The 25,543-nt window shown below is 39.1% G+C and overlaps 1 protein-coding gene across 1 annotated transcript in view; it reads left to right on the top strand.

Moving 5' to 3' along the window:
- Positions 1 to 25,543, top strand: part of Nup358 (Nucleoporin 358kD) — a 343,965-nt gene that overhangs the window by 172,437 nt on the left and 145,985 nt on the right. Inside the window, exons 16-17 of the mRNA XM_067157834.2 lie at positions 3,453 to 3,620; positions 14,950 to 15,021. Coding sequence (XP_067013935.2) covers positions 3,453 to 3,620; positions 14,950 to 15,021 — 240 coding nt within the window. The remainder of the gene's footprint in view (positions 1 to 3,452; positions 3,621 to 14,949; positions 15,022 to 25,543) is intronic.

The following is a 25,543-nucleotide window of genomic DNA, read 5'->3' as shown; positions in this document are numbered from 1 at the left end:
TTGCTTTCATTATTATACATCTTTACAATCTTAACTTTTAAAAGCCCCTCCTTTTCCTATAAAGCCTTGACATATGTGATTTTACCTGTGTATCTGAAGAAGAGATTCCATATACAGTCGAACCTCCCTTCTGCAGACACCGTTGGTTCCGAGGAAAAATGTCCGTTACAAGAGGTGTCCCCTAAAACAAGTTTGTAAAAATAATTGGACATGTTAACAGCAAAGAACATCCACCTTAAATATAAGCATATATATCTATTTTTAATTTTCTGTGACATTTCTGTGTTGGTATTTCTTAATTATAAGTGATTTGATATTTACAAACATTGCAGCTTCATGAAGTAATCGTAAAGCTTCGCCTGTGTAAATTTACCACTCTTAACTGCAATATTCTCAAAAACAGAATAAAGTCTGTTAAATGGTTCCATAGTGTTCTCGCCGTACTCGCGGTCCAGCGTGACGCACACATTCTTTTTATCTGTTTAAGCATATTTAGTCCCTGCTTCATTGACAGAACTTCTTGTTCTTCTTCCATCTCATCGTCATTGTCACTTTTTGTTCCTGATTCGGGCTCTGTTAAAATGATGTTTTTATTCATAATGGTCCTTTTGTATGACTAATGAAGGCTGCTATGGATAGCTAGAAATATTTACGAAGTGCAGTAAATTAAAGTTAAAAATTTAGCTTAAAAGTATTAAAGATGATGATGAATGAGGAGTTGAGGTGCAGGCGTGGACCTTACGATATATGCAACACGCAATTACTGTATAACTTGATAACACAGAAAGCTTACCGTAAAGTGTGTCCTGGGGTCGGGACTGCCACTTGCTCTTGAGATCGTCACAGCAAGGAATATTCTCTTCTTCGGCTTCAATATCATACGTTAGTCCAGCTGTCGTTGCTAAAGTCTCAAGTTCATCATATTCATTTCGAACCTTTACCTCTGCTTGTTCTTCAATAGTAGAATTAGTGATGCCACATTTTGCAAAGCATTTCCTGATTGTGGTTTCGCTGACTGCATCCCAGGCTGCCTCTGTCCACGAAACTGCATCGCCAACATTGATCTTTATCAAATCAAAAGCTGAGTATGCTTCATCCATGTGTGCCAGTAACGACCGTAAAACCCTCTTACGTTAGTCTAATTTGAATGCTTGAATGATTCCTTGCTGCAATGGCTGAAGACAAGTGGTATTGGGTGGAAGGAACAAGAGTTTTACATTTGAAAGCCGTATTTCTGGATGACATGAAGCATTATCTAGCAGTAAGATCACGTTACGGTTCTTGGCCGTCATCTTGGAATCCAAAGCTAGGAGCCAATTCTTGAGTATTGCTGACGTCATCCATGCCATTTTATTCGCATGCCATTCGACACCAAGACAATTTAAGTCCATGCTTTTAAAGCACCTGGGTCTTAAGGATTTACTGATTATTAGAGGATTTTCCTCTTCACCAAAAGCGTTACAACAAAACATGATGGTGATTCTTTCTTTTGACCCTTGCAACTTTCATTCGGCAAAGTTAGAAACTTCTTTGGGATCGCCCTAATAAACAGACCAGTTTCATCAACATTCAAAATGTCTCGTAACGTATGTTTCCAATCCACTTCTTCAGTCGCAGACACATCACCACCTTCTCCAAAGACTGTTTTGATACTAACGTTATGACGTTTTCTGAAACGATCTAACCAACCATTGCTAGCTACAAAATTCTCAACTTTCAGATTGTTAGCGATTTCTCAAGCTTTTTCTTGTAACATTGGTCCACTCACACGAAGTTTCTTCACTCACGCACACTTGAACCACTCATATACGGCAACGTTCGCTTCTGAATAAACTGACTCCCACTTTCTTTTCACTCCTCGATTCCTATTTTCCGCTCACTCCTTCAAAATTTCAGTTCCATTTCTCACAATAGTGTTAGTGTTTTCCTGCAGTTGAATTTTTTGGCAAGCTTTCTCACTGAAAGTCCATTGTCACTTTCTATAATCATATTTCTTCTTGCCTCGAGATCTAAACACGATCGCCCCTTGTTACTCATGTTTGACAGACAACTGAAATGCTATGGTATTTGTCTCAGTAATTAGCGCCTTTACTGTCTTTTACTTCTCAAGTTGACTACCTGAGCTCGACCTTATCAGCGACAATTAGTTATGAATAGAATGATGCAAGAAGGGAAGAAAATTTCCAGGTAACTTGTGAGTCAAGTCTCTGGCAGTATTTCTGGGCAATTAGAATTTTCTGAATAGGTCTTATACACCACTAGGTAGAACTGCATTCTGATGTACACTTTCTCCCCTCGCACTCGAAATAGTACAAATATTCAAAAGGGATTTCCTTATGTCTGAGAATCCTTTTAAAAGAAAGGATGACATGTGGTCCAGCGTAATAAATTTTCCTGCAACGTGTAAAGTGTCCACTTAAGTCAAGTGAACAGGACAAATGGCAATGTCCACTGTCCGGAGTTTGAGGTGTCCGCTTAAATGAGGCCAATTTAACACATGTCTTGTGTAAAATAAAATCGGTTCCGATGAAAACTGTCTGTATAGGGAGGTGTCCGTTAGGGCACGTTCGACTATATTCTATATATATATATTCATTGAACGAATAAACGACTTCCCGCAATTACGGGTTGCCACAATGGACAAAGTAAAGCATATCAGGATAGATAATGTTTTTATCACATAGGAATATAGCGATGATGTTCTTAGGTGTATAATGAATTACATCTTTTACACAATTAATTTGAGACAGTATTGATTAGGCAGATGTGATCAAGTCAGTATGGACCCATCACTGGCCAATATGGTCAAGATTATAAATAATCAATGAGTGTGAGGGCTATTTAGCCAGACGGGGACACAGTACTCTGCAGTTACACACGAGCCCTAGAGTCGTGCACTGAAGGATGGTTGTCATTGAACCCCAGGTTCCTTAGGATGCTGTATTTTGAAGGTGCTATTTGAGTGTGTTCCATCGAGGTAACTGTTAGATACTACTCAAGTTACATGTGTCCCAGTGACAGATTTCAAGCATACATCAGTAATTCTTTGATAGCCACTTTACTTTCTGGCTGGAATCAATCTTCTGTTTTGTTGGCATTAGATTTAAGTCATTACAACTTTTAAGTATTTGTAAGGACATATGTTACAGTCTCCTCAGTTTCCTCAGATGTTTCTCTGATGTGCCTGGTCTTCTTTGTATCCAATTTTTCATGATGCTTCAATGTTGCCATACACTTTCAGTGGCACTGCTCTGCAACAAATGGTGTGAAGGTTGTGGCCCTGCTGCTTATTGGATGAGTTTTACCTTTCCATCCCTCACAAAAATGGGTTTGTCGAACCAAATGTTTCGGTGTATTGCATTGATGTATTGCAGAACATTCCTAGTGTCTTGTGTGCTGTATATTGTTTATATTGAAGTGTTGATGTTGTATTTTTTTATTTTTTTCCATAGGAGGCTAGACCCAGTCCTGAGCGCCTTGAGGCTCAAATTCGGCAAATTATGCACGGCCGTGACTCCCACATGCAGACTCTTGTTCAGCAGAACAAGGCCATTTTAGAATCTATCAGGGATGTGGCCACAAGTATGTCGAAGATAGCGGAGGGTTTTGATGAAATTAAGGTGAGTTTCATGTGTGTTTAACTCTTTCCATAACTTTATGCATTTGCTAGGTTTACTCCCATTTGGAAGTTAGTACAGAGGTTTTCTTTTAGTTCGTGAAATAAAATGATTGTCGAAATATTTCAGAAATATTTTCTTTAATTGAATCGTACTGACTTTTGTGAATGCTTAATCACAAAATTACATCACTCTTAGATGATTTTACATTTCAGAGAATAGTTCTACAGATGTTATCAGTTTTAATGGCTAATTTATCTACAGTTCAGTTTTGCTGAAAAATACAGTGTCTTCTAGATTTAAAAGAGAAATGCTGCTAACTGCTTCAGTATGCTTGGGTTGCCTGTGAACTGTGAATTTCAGCAAAAACTTACAAAACAATCCTAAATCAATTATCTTTTAATATATTAGTGATTCAAGTTTATATATCCAAAACAGGAAGCTAGCAGGGCGCGATGGCGATGTACAGTGAAACCTCGATTCTCCACTTTTGGAGGGACCCGGGAAAAAACCTACAACACGGGAAAATGGAAAATCAGGGAATAAATTAAAACCATCAACAATTTGTCTAAACATCACAAAAATGAAATATGTTTAATTATAATCTTACAGACACTCCTAAAGCAAATCAAACTACAGCCCCAATGGGTCTTCGCCTACAAAGCGACTGCTGCTCAGCCCGAAGGACTGCAGATTACGAGGTAACGCACGGTCATTGTGATGAATCATCTCAGCGTTATTCCTGGCTCTTTAGACTGAGGTCACCATCTCGGCATTCAATAGCTCCTCAATTGAATGTAATCACGTAGGCTGAGCGGACCTAGAACCAGCCCTCATATCAAGGTTAAAATGCCTAACCTGGTGGTTGGGAATCAAACCCGAGTCGGGTGAGAGGCAGGCGAATTGGACCGCAAGACCGGCTTCAGACATTAATTACTGGTACGAGAGTTAAAAATCTTGAACCTTTGATCAGGCAACCTCTTCGAAAAATTGAAGCCAAACGATTGACCACAAGTAGTTTTTAATTCTCTAATCTAATAAAATAAAGCACATTAGATACAAAAGCGCCCAACATGATGGCAAAATCTTTCTTTTTTTTATCTTCCATTGTCATTTGGTCACCGGTTCATTTCTGGAAATCTTGTACTGCGTAAATTAGGTCTACATCGACTTTTTAAGGTAAGTGAACTCGAGAATATGGTTTTGAGTGCAGGTATAGATTCTCAAAAGTTCTCCATTACATTATATTCAATTCTGCTCATCACTAATCACAATCAAAGTGGAAAGAGAAAAAATATCAAAACTTGAGAAATTACTGTTATTTGTGACCTTGTGCTCAGCTGGAGTATGAGTAGGAAAAGATATAAACTTTTTAAACGTAACGTGCAGAAATAAAACTACTCGTTTTTATGACATTTTTGCAAAAACGTAAAATTCAGTTTTAGGACCAAAACAGGAACAGTCAATCCCAAGACTTTCCATGGCTTTATGTATGTAAAGTGCAACATCCCTTCTGGTCTCTATAACATAATCATATACGATAATATTAAAATATTAAATTTGCGTTTAGAAGCAGCAGTTCTGATTCCTTCCTGAATGACCAGTGGCTATACAGTGCTTGAGGGAAGTGCCGAAAACCTGTTCGGCGATGCAATCGGGGGGGGGAAGGGGAACCTTAAGAAAGAAAATGTTAACCCTGAACATAATGTAGACGTTTAACAAGTACAAACATTTGACGAAACTCTTTCCTTTTTCACGTAGAGCTGTCGAAATGCGCTGTGTCTCCTAATTGTGTTGGCAGTTCTCTGCTTTATGATTTCCGAGGTTTCTGTAAACAATACGACCCGAATGCGATGGTAAGATGGTCCCTTATGCAAGTTCACCGCCGATCGCTTTTCCAGTACAGTACTGTATTAGCTCTAATTATCGCAATGACGAGACTTTAACACCAAGATCCATTAGTATGCCATAGCCATCCTTTCGTGAGATAGTTTCTTGAAGTATGCTTTATCAAGGATTTAGCATTGATGGGACTGAAATTTCCGGACTGTTTATCCGGGAAATAGTTTCTTCGAGGAGCGGATAATGTGGGATTTTTACAACTTGATTCAATTGGAATGCTCATGGTACCACGTAATTTGAACGGGTAATCCGGCAAAACTTAGTTTCCAGGAATGTATAATCAAGGTTATACTGTACTTCTAGATGAAAGGCAATGAAACAGTTTGAGTTGTTGCAATTGGACATATCAGAAGAAAATAAAATATACAAGACTCCCTATCTTCCCTTCTCCGCTCTTGTCATATGCGGGAACTTCCCTTTGATCGCTGTCCTATTGTCAGTTCAATGATTTCATTCTCCTTCCATGGATCAGTACCTAGTAGTGAGAGGGTTCAAAGATCACTGGTTCAAGTTTGGCAGAGGTAGTCAAATTTGGAAAGATCATGGGTTGTCCATTTGACACTCCATGTCTTACGTCATTGTGTAAAAGTTCTTTGGTTGACACATTTGGTGTTTTGCAACAGAATCATTTAAAACTGCCATAACTTGCCTAACAGTGTTCTGGTTTCTGTGTCATCTGGCATAGTAAGGATGAATGTCAAAATTTACACGCTGACAGCCTAAATGACACCAAATCAAAATGTCTGCAACACATTAACCAAGGCCATTATTACCGTATTTTCTCACATAATTAACGCAGTTTTTTTAAAACGAAAAATACAGGCGAGAACTTTGGATGCGTAAATTATTCAAAGAATTTATTTACAATTCATTTACATTTAAAAGATACATCAAATATAATACACAATTTGTTAAACTCATCTTTGGTTATCATCGTTTGGCATAAAAATCTGATGTGAGGTTTTTGTTCTGAAAAGTCAGGTAGGGTAGGATACTATATAAGTAATAAGGATACATCAGGTAGGTAGGACACGTGGGTTTGAAGTATCGACACTGGAAAATATTCTTCCCGTTACGTGCTGGCAGTACGACCTGTAGTTAAATAAACATGAACTCATAAAAGTACAATTCATGTAAGTGCATAATCATGACATACCTCCGACACGGAGGGCTGGGCATTGAAGGAGGGACCCTGCTAGATTTCCCCAAACTGTTTGTATTCAATCCTGTACGAGTGACGTGTCCATCCACCCTTTTTTCTTGGATCTGAATGTGGATCCCTTGCAGAAATTTTACTTCAGGCATTGTTTTCCGTTCTATAACAATATAAGTTGCAAGCTTTCTGCCATCACCTGTTACAGCAAGCATTGCAGTTCCTTGTTTTTCGCTTCCAGTAGTGCGTACGATAACACTCGCTGTCTTCTTATAGATTGTTCCACTTTGTGGTATATGGAAACTGAATGGCGTCTGACCTGCAGTTCCTGTTTGGGAGAGCAAATATTCCTTCACTTCACGCTTCTCAATGACAGAGCGATGAAAATCTATTCCTTTTTGATTGAAATCATTTGGCATTTTTTGGCATAATGTTGTTCTTCGTCGAAAGTAATAAAGTCTTGGTTAACCTTCAAATCTGAGATACCGATTCTATGTGCAGCAGCTGTTTCTCGTTCTTTAAAATACAGCATTTCGAACGTATATTAAAGCACATCCTCCTCTACTTTCGGAAACTTGCCGCCTTTTGGTTTGCGAAATACTTAGCGAGACTTGTTAGTCGCTAGAAGAGCACTTCTCTGTTACCGCCGTAGTGCACGTTGCATTCGGACACTGCATACTTGCGGCCCGCTGCCCTATGCCTGCATGTTTCGGCGTAAGTGATCACTGCAAGTTTATATGATGCAGAATTATTTGAATTCTTGCTCACTGTGGACTAACAAAACAATTTTGAGATCACATAAAACGCATGTCCCGTTTCCGAGGATACTCGTAAAATAAGTTTGTACCTGTCTGCAATAGAGCGCCACTAGTCACTTCTGCGCTGATTCACTCACTGAACTAGTGCAGTGATATTTCCTACCGGCTGATAAAAGCACATTGCCAGGTATTAGGAATGCCTGGTTTTGCAATAGGAAGGCTGATACCAGAGTAGTTGAGACCTTTATTTCAAATGGGTTATGGACTGAGGAATCAATATTGGAGAAGTTTGGGTCGAATAGTCATTAGTAGGTCAGCCATTTTCCAGAAGAATGAATGTTAAGCCGCGTATACACTTGAGCATTCACCCCAAATGAGCATGCATTGCCGAAGCACGACCCGCATGCCAATCTGTTGAGCAAGTTTCCACTGTGTTCGGACCTCGTGCGGACCGAGAATACCCTCTGTGTTTAAGTGTAGTGTAGTGTTTTGCCTGATCTGAGGCTACAATTGTGAATCGAAAATTGATAGTCGCCCGTTATTGTTATATGTATTTATTGCATTCCTTGAAAACAAAACAGAGAAAGCGGTGGTGGCAAAGAAAACTGTATGAAGAGAGATGCAATGCTCAATTGTTAAAAACGATCGGACATGAAACAGATGGCAATTTTAAAATTTTTACGAGAATGTCATCCGAGGATATTGAACGGATATTGCATAGTATCGGGGCTACGATTGAGAGAGAGGACAATACATTTAGGAAAGTCATATCTGCCGACGAACGCCTAGCTGTGACATTGCGATTTCTGACTACAGAAGACTCTTACACGAGTTTGCAGTACCTCTTCAAAATTTCGAAACAAGCCATTGGCAGAATCATACATGAAGTGTGTCAAGCCATCGTAAAGGATTATGTGAGGGTGAGCAAAATAATAATTAAATTAAAAAATAGTGTATGAAGAATAATTTTTTATAGCAAATACAGAGAAAAAATACTTTTAAGTATTGATTAAACTGCAGGTGTTTACTAAGTATTGATTAAACTGCAGGTGTTTACATGTTAATTTTCGTGCGGCACTCATCTTTTGGAAATATTGCATGAGGACAGCAATTTCACTCCAAGCATCGTCCTTTTTTAAGGTATTGTAATAGAACTCGTCCTTGGGGTTCCACAGAATGGGATACTTGTGGTAGACCCTAGTACCCCAGGAGGATAAGAGAATTATCCTCGGATAATTACATTTCAACTTGAAATCATCTTTCACACACTTCCTTCAATTCACTTCATTTGCACGAGCGAGATCGCATATGCATAGCGGAAGCAGTCTGCTCATACTGTTCGGACTACCCCTCCCATCATTAACCGTCCACACTGAGCACAAACAGAGCACGTGCTCACTTTGAGGTACTGACAACATTCGGATCGGGCTGAGGCATGCGGATCCATTCGGTTCGCCCTGTACTCATCTGAGCAAAACTGGGCAAACGCATGTTCATTCGGGACGATTGCTCAAGTGTATACGCGGCTTTACACGGCTGCTTAAAGGCTGGCCTCCACTGATTATATTTAACATGTCAAATGTTCAGTGTTAAATGTTAACTGGTGACACCATCAACAGGTTAAATGACCCCCTGTGGGTGGGGGACGCAGATGAATACACCCACAGTATCCCCTGCCTGTCGTAAGAGGCGACTAAAAGGGGCCCAAGGGGCTCTCAACTTGGGAGCGTGGGGTGGCGACCATGGGGCCCTTAGCTGAGTCCTGGCATTGTTTCCACTTACTTGTGCCAGGCTTCTTACATCAACACCTTAAGTGCCACATATGCAGTAAAAAAAAAAAAAAAAAGAAAGAAAATCCATCCAGGCCATTCTTTTTTTATTTTTTATTTTACTATAGAGTAAAAATAGTGCATCTTATTATAGAAATGTGCCTTTTAGTCATCTTGGGCCAAAATTGTAGTCATAACATTGTGTTGAAATTGTGGTGACACATTGGTCTCACGCGGCCTATACAACTGGAAGGTAGTGTCAGTGGCAGCGTGAGACGAATGTGTCACCACGTATCCTAGCACAGTTCTCACCTTCCTGACACACTGGTATAAGTCTTGTCTCATTAGCTCGTGAATTACTAAAGAATAAAACTCGTATCTTTGGAACACTGAAATCTAATCGGAAGTATAATCGAACCGATGTTACTAAAAGGAAGTTAGCAAGAAGAGAGACAATAGCCCGTGAAAGTAACACTGGTCGTGTAGTTCAGAAATGGCTTGATAAAAGGGACGTGTTAATTTTGACAACTAAACACACTGATGAGATGGTCACTATTCAGAGGAGGGATGGTGAAGTGCAAAATCCACGGAGTGTTATAGAGTATAACAAATGCATACCATACATTGATTTATCAGATCATGAAAAGAGCTTTGCTACTTCCCTGAGACAGGGAGTAAAATGGTACAGAAAAATAGCTATAGAGATATTGATTGGCACAAGTATAGTAAATGCCATCTATTTTTACAATCAACTTGGGAATGAGAGTATATCTGTTACCCAATTCAAAGAGGCGTTGTTGAACAGTTGACAGGTACCAGTATAAAAAATCTTCACATTCCCCCACAAGTACCAAAAAACAGGTATTACCCCACTGACTCGAGGATGTAGGCCGGCAGGGAAGACAGAGATGCAGTAAGTGTTATGAGGAGATCCATCGGGAATCAGGAAGGCAATATGCCATAAAGAAAACTCCACAGTCTAAGTTCAAATGGCCAGTCTCTGAAAATTTCTTCTGTTTGGACTGTTTCTTCAAAGTGCACAGATTTGTAGTGTGATTGTGAAACACAGTTTGAATTATATTTCTTTAGAAAGTCTCATTTGTTATACTCCAAATTCATATGCAAAAAGTGTACCAATTTGAGGTGTGATTGAGAATGATACAAAGTTACAAATATTTTTTCTAGAAAGTTCATGTAATGTTTGTCCTATGTTTTCAATTCGTCTATAGACCCTGATATGAGACAATGAACAATGAGTACACTATACAGTACAATCTTTTGTTTTTTGTACACATGACACGATCTGAAAACAATAAATAATGTCATTATTTATTGTGGTTGATATATTACAGTGACATACAGGGCACATTGTGCCACATCGGACTCGCAAATGAACAGGCCAAAAATAGATTCATAAGGTACTGGCCACCTACTTTCATTTAACATACGTTTACATCAGGTGTGATGACAGTATGGCACTACGGGGCATGAGACTTGCAGAGTGCGCGAGTCCACAGCGGACTCACGCGGCCCAAATGGCATTAAGCTCAGTGAGTCAACGTTGGTCTCATATGGCCAACAAGGTGTTAATCTATCCTATTACAAGTCTATCCTGTCCGACCTCCCTTGGTCAACTCGTGTTCTTTTCTGACCCCGGCGGTATTAGAGCAATCGAGGCCTAGGGCATCTTTCATTTTCACGCCCTTCATGGCCCTTGCCTTTCTTCATCCGTTACTTCATTTTTCGAAGTGATGGATCCCTTCTTTATTCTTTTTTTCTCTCTTGTCTACTCCCTGTGAGTGGGGGATGCAGACAAAGAATACACACGCGGTATTCCCTGCCTGTCGTGAGAGGAGACTAAAAGGGGCAACCAAGGGATGATTGTATTAGAACCATGAAACTACTTTGGATTTGTACCATCACGCGGGGAACACCATGGGTCGCCTTTACTTGCGAGTAGTACCACTATATTAGGTACACAATAGGTTTGTGATTAGTAGCAGCAGAGAGTGATTCACTGTGGGTTACCAGTACCTGTGATTAGTACCATTGTGAGAAACACCACGGGTCTGGGCGTTGCCTGTGATTAGTACCACTGTATGAGCGACACCCTGGGTCTGCGTTGCCTGTGATTTGTACCCACTATATGAGGAACACCATGGGAATACCGGTGCCCGTGATTAGTACACCTAGGTGAGGAACACCATCGGTTTGCGTCGCCTATGAGTGGCGCCATTATGTGAGAAACACCATAGGTCTGCGTTACCTGTACGACATAGAATACTTGTGAGTAGTACTATCATGTGTGGAACACCGTGAGTCTACGCTGCTTTTGATTAGTACCCCAACATGACAAACACCATAGTTCTACTTCACTAGCGTCAAGTACCATTATGAGGAGCCATTGACCTGGATTTTGGACACCTTCAGACAACAAGCATCCTCCATTCAGGATTGTGCTTTACAAGTGGTCCCTTGGTCAGTAATACTATTTTTATGATAGTTTTTGGGTCGGATCCACTGATTGTTTTAAATTCATATCCATCCATTCATTCTTCATGACATTCTTTATTTTGGTCAGTGGATGATTTTGAACTTTTAATTTGTCATTTCATTTTGTACCATTAGGGGCCAATAACCTAGATGTTAGGCCCCTTTCAACATCATAAACATGTGAAATGTTAAATACTGCTTCATTTAACATTGTAACCACACTTAATACACATGTTAAACTTTACTTTCTTTGTTTATATATAGGTAGTTCATCAAATTAATTTGTGGTAATACATTCAAGTGGTGTCTAGTATTTTCAGACAAGGACAGTGCACTCAGATGAAGAGGTTTTGGCCTTTGTTATTGCTACTGTTGCTTCTTGTTACAATTTAGAAATGCACTTTTATTGGGCACCTTTCTCCCCTCACCCTGTTCATTGCTTCAAAAGCAAACCACTTTGAAGTATAAACTTCGTCCGCTCCCGCCCCCGACTTCTGACTTTTCTGATATATATATATTTTTTTTTTTTTTTTTTCAGTTCTTGACTGTACTGGGAGTGGAGGGACACTAGATTTTTTTCCCCGATGCATTCGTGGGAACAATATTATGGATAATTTAAGAGTTCCTGGAAACTGTCGGCTTTCTTCGCTTTGTCTGTGTATTCCTTCGAGACATCCCACAAACAAGCCCTTTCTATTACATCATTAAGTCCAGAGTAATCTCCTTGCTCCACTCCATTTCTGACTATCAATTTTAGTATAGTGCGGAGAGAACGACACGTGTGCGTAGTGGTACTGTGTTTGTAGCTTACAACAAAGAGAATGAGTGCAACTACAATCCTACTTCACGAAAAGTACGTCGTTTGGCTATCTGTTGACATGGAAACAGCAAGGAAGTTGCCGAAGCTGTGCCGACATCTCACGAACAACGAATTGACTTGACGTGTTTTCCACTTGGAGCAGAAAACACGCCAACATGTTAAGTGTTAACCTCAACATTCTGAGTTAACATGCAAAGTCAGTTGGAAGATACAATCACAATATACATGTCAATTGTAACATATTAAATTTAACATTTTGGTGTTAAATGTTAACCAGTGGAGACCGGCCTTAACACTGACTGTGAAGCTCGGGGGGTTGATAGCGTTATTGTTTGGAGTTGTTTGTTGTAATAAGGGAATACGTAGTGAAAGTGGAAGATATCTTGAAAGGAGCAGCACCATTGCATTCTATCAAGCATTGAAGTACCATTTGGAACTCGGCTCATTCGAAGAGGGTTTGTTTTGCTGCCAAATGATTACCAAAAACACACTTCAGAACTGTGCAAGAAGTCTGTAAGAAACGAAGAATCTCAAGGGAGTTCTACAAGTAACAATCTGGCCTGCTCAGTCACCTGATTTATCACCATTAGAGTTGTGGGATGATATTGACCCTATGGCAAAACAGTCTTTTGTCAGTTGTTGTGAAGACCTTTGCCAATGCCTTCTAGGGATTTGTTAACTACCAAAATGTTGGAAAAATTAACGAGAGGAATTATATATATTTCTCGAGCAGTAATTAGAGCAAAAGGGGAACATACAGACGAGCTTTGAATTTCAATAGTGAAGCTCTGAGAGACTGTTTCCCATTACTCAAAGCATAAATTGCCTAGTTTGTCAGTTTGTGTATAATGGATGCCTGTGTTAGTATTTTAATTTAAAAAGTCATTAAAATATCACTATGCTGCATAATACAAAGGGCACTAGGAAAGTTTTGTAATACCCAAATACGGTTGGTTGGACACCCCTGTCATGGTGAGGGATGAAAAGAGGGGTGAAAACCGGTGTAGAAGACAGCAAGGCGCAACCTTCACACCAGTTGTTACGAAGCAGTGGGAATGAAAGCAAGTTAAGATGTCACTGTGGTCTATAGGTGAACATAGCGCAATTATCCGCTACAATTTTGCTTGTGGATTAACTGTTGACCACTGCTTGTAGGAAAGGACTCCTGTGCTGGGGAAAGACTGTCCACATCAGACAACAATTTTCCGCTGTTGCAAAGAGTTTAAGAGGGGAAATTTTGGGGTTGAGGCGATCTTCGTTCCGGGCCACAGTCTCAATCAGTAACTGAGGAAAACATTGAAGCTGTGAGGAAAATGTTGCAGCAAGAGGGGCGGTTGACATATCGGCAAGTAGAAGAGACCCTCCACATCCCTGCACCAGCTATTCATTCACTTCTACACGACCATCTCCATGTTAGAAAGGTTTGTTCCCTTTGGGTACCCCATTCACTTTCAGAGGAACAAAGGGCACATCAAGTGAAATGGTGCTGAAAAATGCTAAAACAGTTTGAAAATGGGACTTCGCGTAACGTCAATAGCATCGTTACAGGTGACGAAATTTGGCTTTATTATTACGATGTCCCAACAAAATCCCAGAACAAGGTGTGGCTGTTTGAAGATGAGGGTACTCCTGTGATTGTGAAAGTCAAAGATCAGTGTGAAGAAAAGGATGATTGCAGTATTCTTCACTAAACGGGTTATCCTGACATGGGTTGTGCTAGAAACACAAAGAACAGTTACTCCGAAGTGGTACAGTGAGACTTGTCTGCCTCAGGTCATCCAGGTTCTCGTGTAGCTCCGTCCAAGGTTACGGCTCAGCACTTGCCTGTTGCATCACGACAATGCTCCAGCAAATGTAACAATGGCTTTTCTTGCCAGATAAGAGTTGACTGTGCTTGATCACCCTCCATACAGTCCTGATCTTGCCCCTTGTGGCTTTGCACTCTTCCCAGAAGTGAAGATGAAGCTAAAAGGGCGGCGTTTTGCATCCAACGAGTAGCTTCTGGCAGCATGGGATCAAGAGTGTGAAAATGTAACCGAAGCAAAGTGGCGAAGTTGGTTCAGTGACTGGTTTCAACGTATGGAGAAGTGTATTGAGTGTGGTGGAAATTATTTTGAAAAGGTGTAAAGCGTTCACTCACATTGCAAAACTTCCCTAGTGCCCTTTGTATATAACAAGAAATAAGAGTTTTCTTAAATTGGGTTTAAATTTTTTATGCTAGTCAGTTGGTAATCTCTGATATGATAAAGCTATTCATAAGTAATAAATCTATTAATTTATGTAATAGACATCAGATTAATTGATTAGTTTTCAAGTTATTGAAGATATAGCAAGGAAACTTCCATGATATGTTAATAAAAAACTTATTTCCTTCTTGTTTTCTCAACCATTCAAACAGCAGATGTGTAATGTTATGTTTTTTAAATTTCTGTTGCAGAATCTTATTCAAGAGCTTGTCAGGAAAGAATCTAAGAGGCACGATACTCACAACACAAGCGATCTACCTCAGGTAAAATCAGTCATTTTTATATTCAAATGAAAATCACTATATTGAGAAGTTCCCAGCTTCATGTCAAGTGTTGGGGTAACATGCATATAGTGGAAATATAAATTTTTCATGGGCCTTAGAAAACTCTGGCATATTAATTTTCTAGTCCTTCATTTGGTCAGAATCGATACTTAATTTTAATGAATCACAGCTATTCGTAGGTTATCATGGGAACTTCAGTTTACGAACTGGAGCAATGTGTAGGTTCTCCAACAAACTTTTTTAAATAAACTATATGAATCCTACATCTTACTTTGGAATGTCTTTGACATTTTATTAGGGTTTCAAGGTGTAGAAAACTATCAGTTAGTAGGGATTTGCAAAATCAAGAGACTTTACATTCATACCAGCTAAATATGGGACTTTCATGGGCCACAAAGTTGCCTGAATAATATTGAATGTTCAGTAGCCCTAGAAAGTGAAATTTGTTGCCACCTTCGCTTCATCAGTTCAATAATTTACTTTTTAGATTTTTAATCTACCCCTGGTCATGCAACATTACTTTCATTATTTTTACAATTTCACTGCCTGATATTAACATTTCTGACATTTTTACTCCTACTTCTGCTCGAAATTTAAAAGTATCTCTAGCTTCTTTGCAATGTAATTGTTACTAACTGGCTTGGGTGAGATGGAGCCAGGTGCAGCAAGGTTTTACACTCCGTTTCATATGGAACATGAACTAGTTGAGATATTAGAATGCAGTTTTTGTTGTGATAAAGAGCAGTTCCTCCTATTTTGAATACTGTGTAACATGTCGTGCTGTCTCTTGGTAGAACACTTGAAGCATACATACATACATACATTATAGACCATTATGCCTTTCAACGTTCAGTCTGCAAGCCTTTCTGAATTTACTTAACGTCGCCACAATCCTCTATTTGCTGTGGCCTTGTTTAGTTTTATACCTCTTATCTTGAAATCAGTAGAAACATAGTTTAACCATAGTCTTCTTAAGTCTCCCTATACTTCTCTTACCCTCCATAACAGTGTCCACTATTCTCCTAGTTAACCTATCTTCCTCCATTCGCCTCATCTGACCCCACCAACGAAGCCGGTTTATGCATACAGCTTCATCCATAGAGTTCATTCCTAAAATAGCCTTTATCTCCTCATTCCGAGTTCCCACGTCTTTGTACCAGCAATCATTCTCGCTACTTTCATGTCTGTTACTTCTGACTTATTAGTAAGATACCCTGAGTCCACCCATTTTTCACTCCCTTAATGCAAAGTTGGTATGAAAACAGATGTAAAGATAGTTTTCTCCGGGAGCTGACTTCCTTCTTACAGAACACTGTTGATCGCAACTGTGAGCTCGCTGCATTAGCTTTACTGCACCTTGATTCAATCTCATTTACTATATTACCATCATGGGAGAGCACACATCCTAAATACTTGAAACTATCTACCTGTTTCAGCTTTGTATCGCCAATTTGACATTCAATTCTGCTGAATGTCTTACCTACTGACATCAATTTAGTCTTTGGAAAGCTAATTTTCATACCATACTCATTGCCCCTATTTTCAAGTTCCAAGATATTAGACTGCAGGTTTTCGGCACAAACTGCCATTAAGACAGTCGTCAGCATATGCCAGACTGCTTGCTACATTTCCACCTAACTGAATCCATGATCCATGTAATGTACAAACAACAAAGGTGAAAGATTAGCCTTGTCTAACCCCTGTAAGTACCCGGAACCAAGAACTCATTCCACCATCAATTCTCACTGCAGCCCAATTGCCTTTGATTTATTTTAATAATCTACCCTTAATCCCATAATCCCCCAGTATGGTTAACATCTTTTCCCTTGGCACCCTGTCATTTACTTTCTCTAGATCTACGAAACATAAACACAACTGTCTATTCCTCTCGTAGCATTTTTCAATTACCTGGCGCATACCGAAAATCTGATCCTGACAGCCCCTCTGTGGTCTGAAATCACGATGGTTTTCATTGAACTTCCTCTCAATGACTGATCGCACCCTCCCTTCCAAGATGCCAGTGAATACTTTGCCTGGTATATTAATCAATGAGATACTCCACCCCACCTGCATCCAAGTAAGAGTATGGATAAATCCCAGTAGCGTCTCAGAAAAGAATTTATTCATTTCGTCAATTTGTTCATTTATCGTAGGTTCCGAAGAGGATTAGGCAAGTCCTCTAAGTCGCTTACTAGACGGATTCTGCCGGTGGACGTCTCCATTCGACATTCAATGTGAATTAAATTACCATCAGTGATTGTATTACCTTCTCGCTACTGGAAGAAATAAGTCAAAAATAATTCTAACATTAGTTTATTAGCATGCTAATCTGAATAAAATGAAAATAGTGTAATCCTGAGAAAAGAAAAAGGATGACTAAGAAATAATCACCACATATTTACATTTCTTTCTGGTAATGACATAACTGAAATGGGGTCTCTTCTTGTATGCTAATACTTTCATTACATGCCAAAAGTCGTTTTACTGAATTGATGTCAACAACATGCCTCACTGAAAATATAATGCTCACAAGTTAATTTGCACGTAAATTCATAATTGATGTTCGTATTGTCCATGTACAAGGTTTTAATCTTTATTATTATTTATGGGGAAAATTTTCATATTGGGTCTCCTAGACATATTTGACTCATGAGAGTTGAGATATTCAATAAGTTTCCTTACTATGGCTAGAGATTATTGCCATACCCTTAAAATATCGTTAAAAATGAAATATTTATTTATCACTCCTATATTAACTCATTTGCAACGATAGTAATCATAAACAAGCCAAATATACTTTTCATTAAATCATTGCGTTAGTCTTTCTACCGAAAAGATGCGTCAAATATTCATATATTCTACTACCATCAGTCATAATTTAATCTTATTTCATATACCGCTGTGCCATTAATTTAAATTAACTCAATGTATCAATCTACTGCTGGCTTGGGAAAGAATGATTCTAAATACAACAATAATTCTTGACATAAATCCCTACATGTTCAGCATTAATCATATGGAGTCTAATAACTACGCATATTCTGTCACAATGTGTCACAAATAGACATTGAATCAGCTGGTCTCTTGCTATTACGTTGATCTCAACATGACCTAACCCTACAATAGCCATTCCGAATACGATCCTGTATCAACATGTATCATACGAATTCGTAGCGTCTTCTTTCATATGACCTCTCGATGATTTAAACATTAAATCTCAACATCTCTATTAACACATATTCAAATCCATCTCTTCTTAATAATCATTCTTCACATACAACATTTCATTATTCTTCCTTATAATATCACATTAGTTACAATACTACTATCCCTCGATGGTATTTCTTCTATAATATTCTTATAATCGAAGTAGGATCCATCTCTTCTTCTATTTTAAGTAGGTGCGGTCATGTTTGTCAATTTGATTTCCTCTTAGAGTTTATCTATGTTTTATAATAACATGCATTCTTCCCAATGTCTCCAGGTTCATAACTGAATAGCCTTTCCGTGTAGATTGGTATGTTAACTCAATATACACTCATTACGTATATCAACATAACCATATCACTTCACATTTGAATATATATGTTACATAAAATAATTAGTATTCGCAGTTATATGATCAAGACCTGCCACTAACATTTAGAATTTGGCACATATCAGTCATCGAAGCTAAATATTTCACCAATATAAATTATTTCTACGAAATATTACAAATACCTTTACACAGGAAACTCGTCTCTCCTCTGGGAACTGCTGCCTTCTGCTTGGACGTTATGCGTGCTCCATGCGGTTGAATTCCACCTCTCGAGACGTCATCTCAGGTCCTAATACATGATGCTGCTTGACCTCGCTATGGTATCCCAGGCAATCTGCTCATGATGTCAGTCGCTCATGAAAGTAGAAAATGACATACTGGCAGTATATACAGTTGAGTTGTTCATTTTTAGCCTCTCAATATATCTATGTATTGTCTCTGTGAAACTGCTTCTCTATAATTATGCAGATGTGGTTTCCTTATAATAAATATATCTTCCTGAGGCTAATTACGGATTCCAATTGCTTGTAGCACGGAACTTTGCCTTTTCGCCTCTTCTTTCGGCTATACCGGTAATCTATTAGCTTCATACTCCGTCAATATCTCCCTTCTTTAATATTTAGAATCGAAAGATCTCCGATCTTTTCCGTATCTTGACTGCTGTTCAGCTATTATCTAGGTCGGAATATTACTCTAATCTTCTTATTTAAATTGTTATTTCATTCCAGAACAAAGATAGATTGCTTCTGCGATGATTTTTCCTGTACGATCTTTTTCTTCAAGTGTAAAGAATGAATTAGTTTCAGTAATTTTTTTAAAACAATACCTGTTCCAAAGTTCCTTCGCATGGTTTTTATGATTCTGCACCTTCTAGACTTAGATTGATCTGTTTATATGTATTTGTACTGCCTGAAGTTGCCGCGCACCATTTTGTCTGCCCCTTTTCCTTTCGTATGAGCGCCTCGACTGTAATATGTTGTTACAATACCTTGATAGTTGTTGCAATCCTTCCTGTTCCCTTGCTAATCTTACTAATCTGTGAAGCAATTTTATTCTGCCTTCCCACTATACTTCACCTTTTCAGGTCTAATTTCATCTATTCCTGCTGCTTTATGACAATGGAGTTTATTTTGCCATCCTTTCCACTTCCTCAAGCGTAAATTCACAATCGTTATTTTCCTTCTCCCCACGAGCTCCGTTATTTGCGACACCACCATGGAGATTTCCTTTTACGTTGAGAAGATTTTCAAAATTTTCCCTCCACCTGTCCAGTGATTCCCTGGGATCTATTGAGAGTTCATCTGAATTACCCAAAACACTGTTCATTACCTTTTTCTGTCCCTTCCTAAGATTCTTTATTACTGTCCAGAAAGGTTTCCCTGCTGCTAGACCTAGCCTTTCCAGGTTATTACCAAAATCTTTACAGGACTTTTCTTATTTTTTATTCAACTATTTGTTTTGCTCTGTTTCATCTATGTACAATTATGTCACCATAAGCCCTTGTTAGGAGCCATTTCTTATAAGCCTTCTTTTTACGTTTACAAGGTGCTCTCACTTCATCGTTCCATAAAAATGTTTGCTTTTACCCCATATTTACACACGGTTGTTCCTAGGCATTCCCTTGCTGTTTCCACTAGAGCATCCCTGTGTGCCACCCATTCTTTTCTTATATCCTGAACCTGCTTACTGTCCACTGTTTGGAACTTCTCGCTAATCGTGCCCATGTACTTGTCTAATTTCCTTGTCGTGGAGATTTTCTACTCATTTCTTTGCAGACAGATTTCACTTTCTCTACCCTAGGCCGAGAGATAGTTCACTACAGATCAGATAGGTGTCTGTATCATCGAAAAATCCCCGGAAAACTCTTACATTCCTAACAAATTTCCTGAATTCGAAGTCGGTTAAGATATAGTCTATTATGGATCTGGTACCCCTACCTTGCCATGTGTAGCCTTATGCTTGAGGAATGTATTCGTAACTGCCAAACCCATACTAGCATAGAAGTCCAGCAAATGCTTCCCGTTCCCATCAGCTTCCATATCTTCCCCATACTTACCAATCAACCTTTTGTATCTTTCCTTCCTATTTCCAACTTTCGCATTGAAATCTCCCATTAGCACTATCATCCTTGCTGTTGACGCTGGCTACGATGTCACTGAGACAGTTCTCTTTTCCTCCAATTGCCAAATCTACCCACATCATTCACTCATCTAGGTGTCTAACAGAAACTGTTGTTTGCAATAGTATTCCTGATGATCAGTTTTACTCCATTCTCTGCCCTTCCCTTTTGAACACCCCTCAAGTACACTTTATAATTTCCTATCTCTTCCTCGTTATCTCCCCTTACCCGAATATCACTTACTCCTAGCACATCCAGATGCATTCTCCTTGCTGACTCAGCCAGTTCTTTCTTCCATAAGCTGTATTAGTATTGATAGCTCCCTATCGAATTCCATTTCGTTCGCAAAGTTGTTTCCAATAGGGATGGGGCAAATGGTTACTTTCCAGTATCATGTTCCTGTTTGTAGTATTAGGTTAGAGTATTAGGATATAAAAGTAACAATACAAGTTGCAAGTCAACTTTTGGAATGAACATTCCTTATACCTATTGTCTCTTGTAGCCCCTAACCACACCTTAGTAAGTACTTATCTCCCAGTGTCCCTTTCACCAGCTTGTCACTCACATTCTTAACTATTCGTAGATAAATGTTTGCAATGACCCATTTACATTCCGAGAACCAACCTCAAAACCTCCATGCATAAAAAGCTGCTGTGTGCATTTGTAGATGTCCAAGGATCTGTAGTTAAACAGACATTAGGACCAAATTTTATAAAATATGTTGATGAACGAGTGCCATATACACTTCAGATGCTGCGGAATGGGTCATGAGGAAATAGCCTTACCAGGCAAGACTTAAGCAGAGTTTAATCCAGTACTTTTTTGTTCTTTTACGTTACACCGACACAGACTGATCTTACGGTGACGATAGGAGAGGATAGGACAGGACTAGGATGGAAGCAACCATGGCTTTAACTGAGGAACAGTTCCAGCATTTGCTTGTTGTGGAAATGGGGAAACGACCGAAAACCATCTTGAGGACTGCCGGCAGTGGGGTTCGAATCCACCATCTCCCGAATACAAGCTAACAGCTCGTAACACAAACCGTGTCTCCAACTCGCTCTGTAAATCCAGTATAAAGGGCTCCAAAATCGTCTTTCGTCATATATGGAAGGTTGTAGATATTTGGCAAACATCAGTGCAAGTGGCTTGCCCAGATTTTCTCGCTCTCTCTAGCTGCACTGCCTTACAGGTTGCAGTCGATGGCGAAATTTCAGGATGCATAGATCAAGTGATGGGACTTGCAATAGCTTTTCAGGACCTAATATTTGAGTACCGTGTATATTATCAGAACTGTATGAACTGGTAAAATTTTTAGTTTAAAAAAAAATTAATATTATAATTGGGTACCTTATTTAAACGCATTTCTAAGAAACTGTTTTCCTGTCATTGACTTTCTGTCCACGTAAATCATATCGGATTTAATATTGCATCCACTCATTGTCCAGGACACGGAGTGAAACTCAAGATGCAAGGTGGGAAGACCATGCTTAACTATTCTGAGGAATTAAGCTACTGTATGTATTACCACCAATAAGCCTAATACAAAGCACTTCGAATAACTAAAGATCTGTAACCCTCCAGCAAGTAAAAGAATAGGAATATCAGTACTGCCACTAAACTGTTACAAAAGTATCGCTCGCACCTGCGCAGGAGTGCACGCTTAAAGCGATCTGCTATGCTCCCTAATACAGCCAATCAGAAATTCCCTACCCTTCCCTCGGTTTCGCTGAGACATTTACTTTAGTATTAGGGTCTTCGGAGGAACATAATACAGTATATCTGGAACGGCTTACTGTTATGGATTAAGATACAGTATCATGTTATGATATGTAACTCCCATCTCTAGTTTCCAATGAGTCCCTCACCTGTCAAATGGGAGTGGGACTCCGTTACTCCCTTAGGTGCGAGGCTTGCTTGAAATGTTGAGAGTTCGGTAAATTCATAAAGCAGGATGCTACCCTACTCACACAGTCCAAGTGAGGATCTCTCCTCAGGCCGCAAGTTCAAAGCCTTTGTCCTGTATAAATGTGAATTGTGTAATTATACAGTATTTGATCAAAAGGTATTTTCCCCTTAGGATGTATTGTATGCATTGCTTTGTTGTTTGGTGGTGGTGGTGGTGGTGGTGGTGGTGGTGGTGGTGGTGGTGGTGGTGGTGGTGGTGGTGGTGGTTGTTGTTGTTGTTGTTTGGGTGAACAGTCCATTGACTGATTTGATGCAGCATTCTATCCTTGCTGTGCTAACTTTTCATTTCTGCATAACAACAACATCCTACATGTACTTCAATCTGTTTGTTATATTAATATCATGGTCTACACCTGCCGTTTTTTACCGCCTGCACTTTGCTCAAAAACTAACTGAACAAGACCTGGGTGACTTACGATGTGCCCTATCATTGTCTCTTATGGTCATATTTTGCCAAATCATTCTCCTCTCATCAGTTTCATTCTGTACCTCTTCATTTGTGATTCAATCTACCCATCTCACCTTCAGCATTCTTCTGTAACACTAAATTTCAAAAGCTTCTATTCTCTTTCTTTCTGAGCTTATCATCCATGTATCACTTATATACAACGGCATGCTCCTTATTTGTAGTCACTTATGAGGTACAGAAGAACTCAATTTATCTGTCTCAACTAGATCAATTGGATTGAAATGATGGAAAATTTAACAACTTAATTGAAGCAGTCTAGATTTCTTTGCAGTTCTTATGTACTTTTTCAACACTAATATTAACAGTACTAAGCTAAAGTCATACCAAAATTTAACAATAAATGCAAATACAGTTCATATTCAATCTTAGTTACAGTACTGTCCATTTCATTTGGTAAAGCAGTAGGGAAGAACAGATTACTATTCATATTCATACAGTGCACCACACAACCAGCAACCATAGAAACCCACAATAGCGAATATACTTCCCTTCACATAGAGTTGGCATAAGGAAGGGCATTTGTTGATTTAAAAAAAAAAAAAAAAAAAACAACTTTCCCTGAAAGGAAATTTTTTTTTTCGAAGTAAATTTGATTCGTGTACCCACACCTATGTTTCATAGAAAAGCACTATGAAATAGCACTCTTTAACACAATTGTTTTCCATTAAGAGGATTTCACCAGCAAAACTATTCATGATTTATTTTTATTAACATTCATTAATTCTTGCTTGCAGACTGAATGCTGAAAGGTATAACAGTCTATAATGATTATGTATGTATGTTCATTAATTCATGTATTAACTCTTAGCCCTCTCTTTTTTCTGAACACCCCTGCCTCTACAGCTCCATTTAAGAACCTGCTTGCAGAGGGATATGAGACAGCACAAACAAATGGATGACATATTTATAAAAAATTAAGCAAAGGAACAGGAAGGATTGCAACAACTATCGAGGTATCTCATTGATTACTGTACCAGGCAAAGTATTCACTGGCATCTTGGAAGGGAGGGTGCGATCAGTAGTTGAGAGGAAGTTTGATGAAAACCGATGTGGTTTCAAACCACAGAGCGGCTGTCAGGGTCAGATTTTCAGTATGCGCCATATAATTGAAAAATGGATCGAGAGGAATAGGCAGTTGTGTTTGTTTCGTAGATCTAGAGAAAGCATATGATAGGGTACCAAGGGAAAATATGTTTGCCATATTGGGGGAGTATAGAATTAAAGGTAGGTTATTAAAATCAATCAAAAGCATTTATGTTGACAGTTGGGCTTCAGTGAGAATTGATGGCAGAATGAGTTCTTGTTCAGGGTACTTACAGGGGTCAGACAAGGCTGTAATCATTTACCTTTGCTATTCGTAGTCTACATGGATAATCTGCTGAAAGGTACAAAATGGCAAGGGAGGGATTCAGTTGGGTGGAAATGTAGTAAGCAGTCCGGCCTATGCTGACGACTTGGTCTTAATGGCAGATTGTCCTGAAAGCCTGCAGGATAATATCTTGAAAATGGGTGCAATGAGTATGGTACGAAAATTAGCCTTTCGAAGACTAAATTGATGTCAGTAGGTAATAAATTCAACAGAATTGAATGTCAGATTGGTGATAAAAAGCTAGAACAGGGCGATAATTTCAAGTATTTAGGTTGTGTGTTCTCCCGGGATGGTAATATAGTACCGTAAGCGAGATTGAATCAAGGTGTAGTAAAGCTAATGCAGTGAGCTTGCAGTTGCGATCAACAGTATTCTGTAAGAAGGAAGTCAGCTCCCAGACAAAACTATCTTTACATCGGTCGGTTTTCAGACCAACTTTGCTTTACGGGAGCGAAAGCTGTGTGGACTCGGGATGTCTTATAAGTTAGAAGTAACAGACGTGAAAGTAGCAAGAATGATTGCTGGTACGAACAGGTGGGAACAATGGCAGGAGGGTACTCGGAATGAGGAGATAAATGCTAAGTTAGGAATGAACTCGATGGATGTAGCTGTATGCATAAACTGGCTTTGGTGGTGGGGTAATGTGAGGCGAATGGAGGAGGATAGATTACCTAGGAGAATAATGGACTGTTATGGAGGGTAAGAGAAGCAGAGGGAGACCAGGACGACGATGGTTAGACACGGTTGCTAACGATTTAAAGATAAGAGGTATAGAACTAAATGAGGCCACAGCACTAGTTGCAAATAGAGGATTTAGGCGACGTTTAGTAAATTCACAGAGGCTTGCAGACAGAACGCTGAAAGGCATAACGGTCTCTAATGATTATGTATGTATGTACGTAACTAAAGCAAACACAAAATAAATATAATACGGGCACAATACAATATTCAGGTGCAATGGTCGGTATTTTTAAGCCTGAAATTATCGCAAGTCACTTTTTATCTGTAATAGTGCATTGTGTGGAACTTATCAAAGCA

This window comes from Anabrus simplex, chromosome 14 (assembly GCF_040414725.1).
Source record: "Anabrus simplex isolate iqAnaSimp1 chromosome 14, ASM4041472v1, whole genome shotgun sequence".
In the NCBI taxonomy this organism is placed as follows: Eukaryota; Metazoa; Arthropoda; class Insecta; order Orthoptera; family Tettigoniidae; genus Anabrus; species Anabrus simplex.
This window is presented reverse-complemented; position numbering and strand designations above follow the sequence as displayed.